Source organism: Xenopus laevis, chromosome 1L, assembly GCF_017654675.1.
Source record: "Xenopus laevis strain J_2021 chromosome 1L, Xenopus_laevis_v10.1, whole genome shotgun sequence".
NCBI lineage: Eukaryota > Metazoa > Chordata > Amphibia > Anura > Pipidae > Xenopus > Xenopus laevis.
In genome coordinates this window covers 70887423-70897915 of record NC_054371.1, presented here as the reverse complement: position 1 = coordinate 70897915, position 10493 = coordinate 70887423, and the positions used below count along the sequence as shown (strand labels likewise).

General features: G+C 39.1%; 2 protein-coding genes across 2 annotated transcripts; one reads left to right on the top strand and one right to left on the bottom strand.

Moving 5' to 3' along the window:
• The first annotated feature begins 1970 nt into the window (after positions 1 to 1970).
• Positions 1971 to 3677, top strand: LOC121402970. The gene is made up of 2 exons (XM_041589993.1): positions 1971 to 2381; positions 2644 to 3677. The coding sequence occupies exons 1-2, from the start codon at positions 2131 to 2133 to the stop codon at positions 3209 to 3211; spliced, it is 819 nt and encodes a 272-aa protein (XP_041445927.1). The 5' UTR covers positions 1971 to 2130; the 3' UTR covers positions 3212 to 3677.
• A 1391-nt stretch (positions 3678 to 5068) lies between these two features.
• Positions 5069 to 6951, bottom strand: LOC121402968 (protein ALP1-like). The gene is made up of 2 exons (XM_041589991.1): positions 6605 to 6951; positions 5069 to 6252 (listed from the first exon to the last, which is right to left on the bottom strand). The coding sequence occupies exons 1-2, from the start codon at positions 6916 to 6918 to the stop codon at positions 5373 to 5375; spliced, it is 1194 nt and encodes a 397-aa protein (XP_041445925.1). The 5' UTR covers positions 6919 to 6951; the 3' UTR covers positions 5069 to 5372.
• Between the last annotated feature and the right edge of the window lie 3542 nt (positions 6952 to 10493).

Genomic DNA, 10493 nt, shown 5'->3' with positions numbered 1-10493 from the left:
GTTACTTTAAAGTACAGGTAGGAACTCTGTTATCCAACATTCTTGTTTTTTTGTCATCTGTCATCTGCCATTCCTGAAGTCTAATCATGAATTAAACCCAACAGGATTGTTTTGCCGTCAAATGCACTGCTATTTTATTACTGAGAAAACGGCAAAATGCAGTGTATTAGAATGATTTGCTTAAAATATACTCTACTCCATAGCTTGAAGCCCTCTGGATATCGGTGTTCTGGATAAGAGATCCCTATGGGCTGTTGTACAGCACTGTGGTATATGTTGGTGTTTTACAAATGCTTGGAAGCAAAGTCATTGTTCTTTTAAAAACAAAATGTTCTATACACTTGTCCTGCCCTCTTCAATCTACTTGATGCAGAGTGATATTGCAAGCAACATCTTGAGACACTTGTAGATATATCTGTACTATTTCAGTGCATCTCAGTATCGATTTTATAGATCACTGTGGGCTTTTTCTGTCCTTCATACAAACAAAACAAATTGAAAGGGTGTGAGCAACAGAAACATCATATACTTTTCCCTACAACCCCAGCTATATGTGACTTTGTTACACTGATATCAAATGTCGATGTTGCAGAGGTGTGTAAGTTAGCTTAAGGGCAGGGGCACACAGGCAGATTCGGGGAGATTTAGTCGCCAGCGACTAATTGCCCCTTCTCAGCAACTGTCTTCCACCTGCTATAATGAGAAAACGCCTGCACCAATGCACTTGTGGCACTTCGATTTCCGAAGTTTCCTTGTGAGGCAACTTCGGGCGACTTCGGAAAACGAATCTCCACGTGTGCCATGCCGCAGGCAGTTTTTCATTATAGCCGGCGGAAGACCGGGGAAAGCCATTTGGGGATATAAGTCGATCCAAAGAAGAGGCGATTAGTGGCCAGGCGTCTAACTCTCCCCAAATCACCAGGTGTGCCCTTACCCTAAAGCTGGCCATAGATGCAAAGATCCGATTGTACGAATTATCGTACGATCGGACTTTCCCATCTCCCGACCCGCCACTAACCATTCAGATCAAAGTCTTACCAGTCAGATTAGAACAGAAAGAACAGATCAGCAATGTTCTGCCCCTGACAGCAATCGTACGATATCTATGTCCAACCAAAGCTAGTGACAGTCTCCCACTGAAAATCGTACGATCGGCAATACACGCAGAGATATTATCGGCAGCCGACAGAAATTTTCTAACCTGTCCGATCGACCAAACGACCGATCTCCGCCGGACGAAAAATGTCGGGACTCTCCACACACGGTTCGAAAATCGTACGAATCCTCGATTCGTACGATCAGATCTTTGCGTCTATGGCCAGCTTAAGGCTAAGGCCACACCGGGCGAAAAGTCGCCCGCGATCTTTTAAAAGCGGGTCGTAGCGGTAACAGAAATGTAAATCGCCACGACAAATACACACAGCGCGATTTCAGATCGCCAATAGCTTCGAATCGCGTCCATACCCTTTTTGGAGCGATAGGGGTGAAATAGACTGTACATCAGCAAACATGGCAATCGCCTCTACACTGACACACGGAACGAAATGTCGCCGCGAGAATACGCTACGTCAACACGGAAGTACGCAACGAGAGGACGCAACGAGAAGACGCCCACACAAAACCACGAGACAAGACGCCGACAGATCAAGACGCCGAGAGACGCCGACAAAACAAGACGCCGAGAGAAAACGCTGAGAAAAGACTCAAGACAAAATGCCTTTTCTTTTCAAAAATAGTTTTGATACTGACAGGCTAATTGATCTGGTAGAGGAACGGCCTGCTCTTTATATGACGGAAATGAGTGCATATCACAATAGGCAAAACAGGAAGAAACTTTGGGAGGAGGTGGCATTTCTGCTCATAGAAGACTGGGAATCTCTTGCAGAGGATGAGAAAAACAAAAAAGGTAACTGTTTGTTAGGTATACATACCATGTGCATTCCTTCTTATCCCCGCACTGTTGTCGTGTATCTCACCAAATTTTTTTTGTCCATCTTTTTGTTTCAAAAAAGTTGGGAGGGAGGTATGTATTTTGGGGACTTTGTGTGAAATTTTTGTGCCTTTGTGTAGCTAGAATGGTAATCTCAGGGCCTATGTTGATTCCCAGTCCAGACCTAGTTCATACCAGTCATGGTTATTTTTCAATTATGTGACACATTCTGCATGAACTGTGTTAGTCCATGTAAAAATATTTATATTTTTCTCATTTTTATTACAGTGAAAGAACTTCAAACACGTTGGAAGAATATTAAGGATTGCTTCCGTAGGGAAGTTTCCTTACAGAAGAATGATTCACGTAGTGGCGCCTCACCCTCAAGACGAAAGAAATATATCTATGCTGACAGGCTGCTTTTCCTGGTCCCCACTTTTACCACAAGACAGTAAGTGTTAATCCACTTTCATAATTTGATTATTGTGATGTCAGACTGTAATTTATTGTTGTGTTGTGCTTAGCATGCAGCACTTTTAAAACCAAACATAAATCCTCCATTTGTTTAGATTTTGAAGGGGGGGTGAACAGTTGTGCTTTATACTAACATATTATCGTATTTGCACTATTTCTCTATTAATAGGATACCAAAAATATGTATGGAACCAATTTCTTGTTTTTATGTTAAATTATCTTAATTGTTTTCTTTTTAGAACTTCTGGCAATGTAGAAAATGAGCAACAGGAGGAAAATGAGGAAAATGTTGGTGAAAGTGAAAATATTGGAGAAACATCATCTGGAACATCATCGGGCAGCCCTAGTGCCAGTACCAGTAACACTTTGCATCCCCTTCGACTCTCTCAGGCTGCAAACAAACAGTCAGGGAAAAGAAAAAGGAGCAGCTCTGAAATTGCATCGGGAGATGTCAAAGAGATGATCTCTATGCTATGCACTTCGCTATCTACCCGAGGTGGTCCCAAGAACACTTACCAACATGAGGAGACTCCAGAATTTTCATTTTTAACTGGATTACTGCCCACAATTATGACAATTCCGCAGGCACAAAGACAATCTCTTCAAGTTGAGATGACAAAACTTGTTTATAGATATGTGCCACCAAGTGGTGTGCAATCACCGAACATTCCCATTCCACCTCAGCATTACCCCATGCCACAAACGCCAGGAACAGGAAACTCTTGGTACCAATATCAGTATCCATCCCAAAACACACTCTCAGACCCATATCATTATCCTTCCCAAAACTCCCACACAGACCTTTAATTTATAAATTCTATAGAAGGGCGCTTTAATTTATAATTTTAATTTATATAACACTTACACTGTTTCATTTAGATTTAGCACATGTTGTATATTGTTTTATGTTTATGTGTTGTTCTTTTCTATTGTTGACAAGTATGCACTTTGGTGGTTTTATGTTTGCCCTTTGTTGACGGGAATGGAGATGGGCGGCTGCACTTTTGCACTTTTGGTCCGAAAAGTGAATAGGAATGTTTTTTTTTACCATAATTATTATAATAAAACTTTTTTTATACTGAAACGTTATTGTTTATGATTATTAATAGGACTGACAACTATCGTAGAAGTAAAAATTTTTTTATAATATAAAATTAGAAGAAAAGGCAAAAAACATGCCATATGTACATACAAAAATAAAATAACAAAAAAATTTTTTAAGGGTGGCGCTGGTGCTGCAGGTTTTCCAGGGCCAACACCCTTGCCTTTAGCTCCCTTATTTCCTCGACCAGTCGAGCGTGGTCCCAGTCATCTTCTTGGCGACCTATATAAAATTTATTGCATTGTTATTTATGTTTCACTTTTGAAAAAGAAGGGAAGTGGTATGCAATTTAATTTGCACTTACCTGCAGGTTGCTGCTGCTCCTCCTCCTCTAAATGCAGCTCCTCCTGAGCCTCCAGCCACTGCTGCTCCTCCTCCGCCTCCAGCGACTGCTGCTCCTCCTCCGCCTCCAGCGACTGCTGCTCCTCCTCCGCCTCCAGCGGCTGCAGCTCCTCCTCCTGCTGCACTGACTCCTCCTCCTCTGCCTCCAGATGCTGTTCCTCCTCCTCCTGCTCTACATCTGCCCCTGTACAAAATCAAAATTTATCAATATATCAAAAAAAAATAGCTATCGAAATATATGTATATATGTGTATATATATATATATGTGTACATAATCTAATATATACAGATATATATCTTGAAAACGGTCCAAGATCCGGACCGAAACGTCGATACATGTGAATTTTAACATTTGATAAATAAATTAATATTTTAAATAATTCCAGTGTGCGCTGTTAACTACAACCGGAATTCTACATAATTGACAAGACAGCAGCACCTGGTGCACTGTAATCATTAGCACTCATCAGGCAATGTCTATGGGCAACTGACTGCACTCAGACCAAAGGGGGCACACCCCAATTTGCAGTTATTTTTGTTCTTTCACATGGAATTTCAATAAAATTGATTTATGTTTGTGGCTGTCATGTGACAAAATATTGAAAAAGTTTAAGGGGGACAAATACTTTTGCAAACAACTGTGTGTGTGTATATATATATGCGTGTATATATATGTATATGGAGATTGCCAGAGATAGATAATGTAGTGTATCTTTCTTAGTTAATTAACTACTCACGGTTTTCATGCAGCTGAACTTGCATTATAAACTCTGGCTCCCTGCGCTTGAGGTCTGACCAGAGCCTTTGGAGGGTGCGTCGGTTAAAGCTGACGCCATGCCTGTGACATAATCGTCACTTCAGCCGGTGTAGTATTTGTTGTTTATGTGCCCTCTTTCGGGTCACATAAACTGGGAGATTATCGTAGCTTTCTCCAAGAAGAAAGCTTGCAATCTCCCATGCCTGAGCATCATTGAGACTATTAATGCCCACCATCTTGCTCTCTATGTCTCTATGTCGCAGGCTAAATAACGCAATGACGTCATGACGACACGACGTATTGCGCAGTTCAGTACATTCACATGCGCAAAGACGCATGCGCAATACCGTGCGTGAGGCCGTGTGTCTTTGCGCATGCGTCTTTGCGCATGCGAATGCACAGAATGAGTATGTGTATATATATGTGTGTATGTATAAGTATGTATATATGTGTGTATATGTATATGTATGTATATATGTGTGTGTATATGTATATATACATATTGGGAGGGATGGATAAGATAAAGTTTGTGAGAGGCTCAATAAATTTGTCCTGGAACTGGGAAGTTATAGTATTTTATGGAGGGTCCCTCAACTGTGCTAAGTATCAAAAATGTTGTATCTTTTCTTAAACCTGTTTGTTTAAGGAACAAGAGCCCTTCTCAATACAAACATAAACAAAACTGTGAGTGAAAAACAACACAACAACCTTAGTATTTTAAACAGAATTTATTAAAGGTAGCATAAAACATTAGCCTGGTTACAGACTACATGCGGTTTAACTGCCACGGTACTGAGCCATCAGGAGACATAAAATAATTTGCCAAATGATCTCGCACCCTCATTCCTCCTGTAGGACCTCTAACAGGGGCCCAATCAATGTCTGGTATATCATCTGTTAGGGTGTCTTGGTAATTGTAGCCATCCCGAAGCCGCACAAAGTTATGTAAAACACAACCGGCTTTTATCACATTGTCCACAAAATCAGGTTCCAGTTGTATAGCAGTATGGAATACCCGCCATTTGTTGGACAGAATACCAAAAGCACATTCCACCATACGCCTTGCTCTTGATAATCTGTAATTGAAAACTCTTTTCTGAATGGCCCTTTGTGACCCTGGGTATGGCCGCATTATATTTTCCGTAAGGCCAAATGCCTCATCACCCACAAAGACATAAGGCATACAAGGTCCAGCAGTCCCAGGCAATGGTTTCGGAGGAGGTAGTTGAAGTGCCCCTTCTGAGAGTCGGCGTCCGAATGAAGAATTCCTGAAAGCACTAGCATCGCCAGTGCTTCCATAGGCTCCAACATCAATGAGTGTAAAGCAATAATTTGCGTCAACGACAGCCATAAGAACAATGGAAAAGTATTTTTTATAATTAAAGTATTTTGAACCACTTTTGATTGGCAGAGTAACTCGAATGTGTTTTCCATCCAAGGCCCCCAAACAATTCGGAAAATTGGTTTTTTGTTGGAAGTCTTCTGCAATGCGCAGCCATGCATTTTCATCTGGGACTGGCATCACAAGTCTTCTCAGCTCAGACCACATAAGCATACACGTTTCTCTAACAATTTTGGAAATAGTGGATCGACCAATAAGAAACTGGAAATATAAAGAGGAAAATGACTGCCCAGTTGCTAAAAATCTGAAAGAAAGAAAGAAAAAAGATAAAGGGTTAGTTATTAAAAATATTACAATGATAGACTTGTATTATTAATAAATGACCATATTTATAACTATATATATATATCACACAGGGAAACCGGACGTTTCGGTCAGCTGTCTGACCTTTTTATAAATATCAATAAGGGATGGTACCCGTTATCCAGAAACCTTATATACAGAAAAGTTCCACATTACGAAATAGACTTAATGTTTACATGCCTTTCTAGTACACTTAAGATATGATGATCTACCTTACAAAAAGATCCATTATCCGGATCACCCCAGGTCACAAATCATATACCATATACCATAAATAAAAACAACACACAAACCTTAGAGTTAAGCATAGTCGTTCCTCGGGCGAAATCGGATCCCTCATCAACGTGTGGTCATGACTCAGACCTGGCGTTAAAATAGTCAGCAGCTCATCAAAGCTAGATGTTGACATCCGAAAAAATTTTTGGAATTTTTCAGGATAACGGCGCAGTTCACTGTATAAAATATGAAACTGTCCACTCTTTAGCCGCTGACTTGTTATGGGATGTACCCAATACTTTCTAGCAGCTGCTCTTTTTTTTCTTTCTTCCTGTAGCAAAAAATAATACAAGTAGATAAGCATAAATAATACTGCCAGCTCATCCTCCATAATGAAGCAGGAGACAACACGCCGCTGAGACAACACGCCGCAGAGACAACACGCCGATGAATGAACAATGACGACTTCCGTTTTCTGCGTGAACATGACGTGCTAGTTTCGCATGGCATTGTGGTATAACAGTCGCTTCCTGTAAATGTCGCTCCTTCAAATCGCTGTAGCAAATGACGATCGCCATGTCGCCGCGACTTTCTTTTTAAAAATCGCGGGCGACTTTTCGCGGCAAAATCGCCTAGTGTGTCCTTAGCCTTAGTCTGCTAATAAAAATAGTTTAAACAATGATTAAAGCCAATAGGATTGTTTTGTCTCCAATAAGGATTAATTATATCTTAGCTGGGATCAAGTACAAGGTACTGTTTAATTATTACAGAGAGAAGGGAAATCATTTATAAAAAAAATTATTATTTGATTCAAATGGGAGACAATCTTCTAATTCAGAGCTTTCTGGATAACAGGTTTCAATTAATAATTAATTCAATACCTGTAATACATTTTTGTTACAAGTTTCTTTCCAATACCAACTTTGTAGGCAGGATATACTGTTTTACACAATATCACAAGTAATATTTCTATTATTGGTTCATTTTTCCATTTGCAAAGGATATATTAAAGTGGAAAGCTTTAATTCAATTATTTGACAATGTGACTCCTTTCTATCTTACATGCAAAATGTGCCCCCATTTATAAGGTACTTTTTAATACACCTGTAGAGGCTGTTGAGGTATTAGCATACAGTAGCTGTGCACAATTTTTTTTCCATACCTGCCTCTGTTTAAAGGGAACTGTTGGGAAGTATGATGAAGGGTGAAATGTAATTTCATGGCTCTAGACACTTCTATATCAAGAAAACATTTCTAATAAAGAATGGAGCAGTTCTCATAAGATATATGTAATTTACAGATGATAGGCAGATATAAACTACAAGTGTATATAAAATATTTTACTCTGACCTTTAGCAGACCTTTAAGTTCAATGCAATATGGGGACCAATAGGAAGAAGTTCCTGCTTGTGAGAATTGGCCATCTACAATTATGGTATAATATAACAAGGGAAAGGGATGTTCACATTTCTTGGGTAGGTTTTAGATTTGATGTAATTTTGTTAGATTGCTAGTAAATAGTACTCGCTATTAAGCCAATTGGTCAGATTCCAGCTGGGGCCTGTTTGTACATAATCCCTGGCAATTAGAAGAAAGAAGCTAGTAACCACTTTAGTTTGCTTTTATCATTGATGGCAGCCCACTCTGATCAGCCTGAAATCATCTGTTCTCTTTTTCCACAATAATTGATTGTAATTGCTGTATAGTGTAATTTATTTACAATTGCCAAATAAACCCTGAATACAGACAGGAAAACAGAAACAGTAGAGCAAAGTTGGAGGAAAATAGTTTAAAGTCCATCCTATTTGAAAGGGATTATAGTCAGACTTGCTTCGGACAGAAAAAAGAAACACATGACACATAAATTGTTGCATTTCTCTAATTATTTGGCATTTATTTTTAATCATATTAATTAATGGGAGACCATTTCAAGAAGTGAGGGTTTGAGATTTCTGGATTAATATGATTTTGTGCCTTTTTCCTAAATTGTGTTGCTCGAAGTTTCCTTGTGAGGACATTTTGGGCGAAAACCAAAGTGCTGTGTATGTTTCACCACCGGCAATATGATTGTGAGCCAGTATGGGGGGGGAAGGGAAGCAGCATTTTTTTCACCCATGGTAGGGGTTATTTACTAAATCTCAAATTTACCTGGTCTGGCTTTTTGGGGCAAAAACATGCCTTTTTCGTGGGGAAAAAAATTTATTATACCCCGATGCAGCAAAAAGCCAGAATCTACAAATCCACCACCTTAGGCCTGTTGAGGTCAATGAGAAGAGGCACCAATCTCAATTTGAAGTTATCATGGTTTGTGATGGGTTTAGCCCAAAAATCTGAAAAATTCTGGGTTTTCGGAAAAAAAAATCAAGCAGTTTGTGAACAAAGTCTGAAGAAATTGGCTGATTTAGGTTTTTGCTAGATTTTATTGTGTTTTTCCCGAACTGATTAATTTGAGCTTTTAAATTAATAAATAAGGTCAAATTGGGCATGGAAGTTTGGTTGTGGTTTTTTTAAATAAGAAAATTAGATAATTAATGTGGGTGAAATCATCAATTCCTTTTTACAAGTGCACTTACGCATGAGTACAGAGATATAAGCCAAAACAGACATTACTGATACTGCAAACATATGATTGCAATAAATAAATATAGCCATGCTTCATGTGGATGCTCTATGTACTCTCACAACAAACAGGGCAGCTGGTTAGTATTTCTTGTTCTTTGGTGCAGAACATATTTAGACCTTTCTAAAGATCTACACAAACGACATCAATGAGTTCCTGCAGATCGGAGCCATGCACTGCTCTGTTCTGCTATCGCTTATATCTTGCAGGTATTCTTTCACTCGGTCCTCACAAATAAAAGAGTACTCTCAACCTGTATGTTATGTTACTGATAACAAATATCTTCTCCAGGTGATGATTGCTTACCTTCCCTTTTAAGGGCAGAGTCACACGCTGTGATTCGAGGAGATTCGTCGCCGTGCAACTAATTTCGCCGTATTGCAGCGTGTGTCTCTGCCCTAAATGTCTCACATGTTGGCTCTATTTGCATCGTGTGGTCACAGAGATGGTAAAATGCCGTTTTCTGCAGATAGACAAATACATAAAGTAACATTTCTTTCTCACACATATTGTGCTATCCATCAATCCAAATACAGAACACATTCAGTTTGATGAGATGAAAACTCATAAAAACACTCATTCATTTTCATTAAGGTATATTAAGGATGTGTACACACAGATATTCTCCATAGGCAGGAGCCTAAGATATTATCAATCCTTATTTAAAGGATTAATTGTTTCTACATGATTTTCTAGTAGACTTATGGTAGGTATGAAGATCCAAATTATGGAACCCCTAGTCCCGAGCATTCTGGATAACAGGTCCCATACCTGTACATTTTTGTGGTTTCTGTCTGCAGATGTCATAATCTCTGCTCAGTTTTAGATCTAGCTGAGAATTTTTCCCTTATAATTATTTTTTTTATAGTATTATTTAACTTCACAGGGCTGGCGTCAGATGTCCATATATACCTGGGGTAAAATAGCATAAAAAGCAAGCAAGACAAATAAATCCCCAAGCCAGAGCTCCTAGATACAGTTTTATTGCAATTGAACACACTGAATTCCCCATCTATAAAATCGTTAAGACACAGGCTAAGTCTACAAAGCTAAAAATTAAAATATATTTGCATACAGTCTTTGATTTTAACATATAGTACTTGCTATTAAGCAACATATATCTAACCTCTGTGTTGCGTATACTCATTATGTGAAACCAGAAGTCTTTGTTTTGATCAGGAATGGAAATAAAGGGATTAAAAGAATCAGAACATTGATTTGTAATTGGTCTCTAGACTTTTCCACTGCAATAGGTAAGATGAATGCAAGGGAATAAAGTAGAATGAAAAAGACTTTAGCAGCCAAGCTGCACCTCTTCTCTTTGGCTCTGGGATTAAGCAAACTAT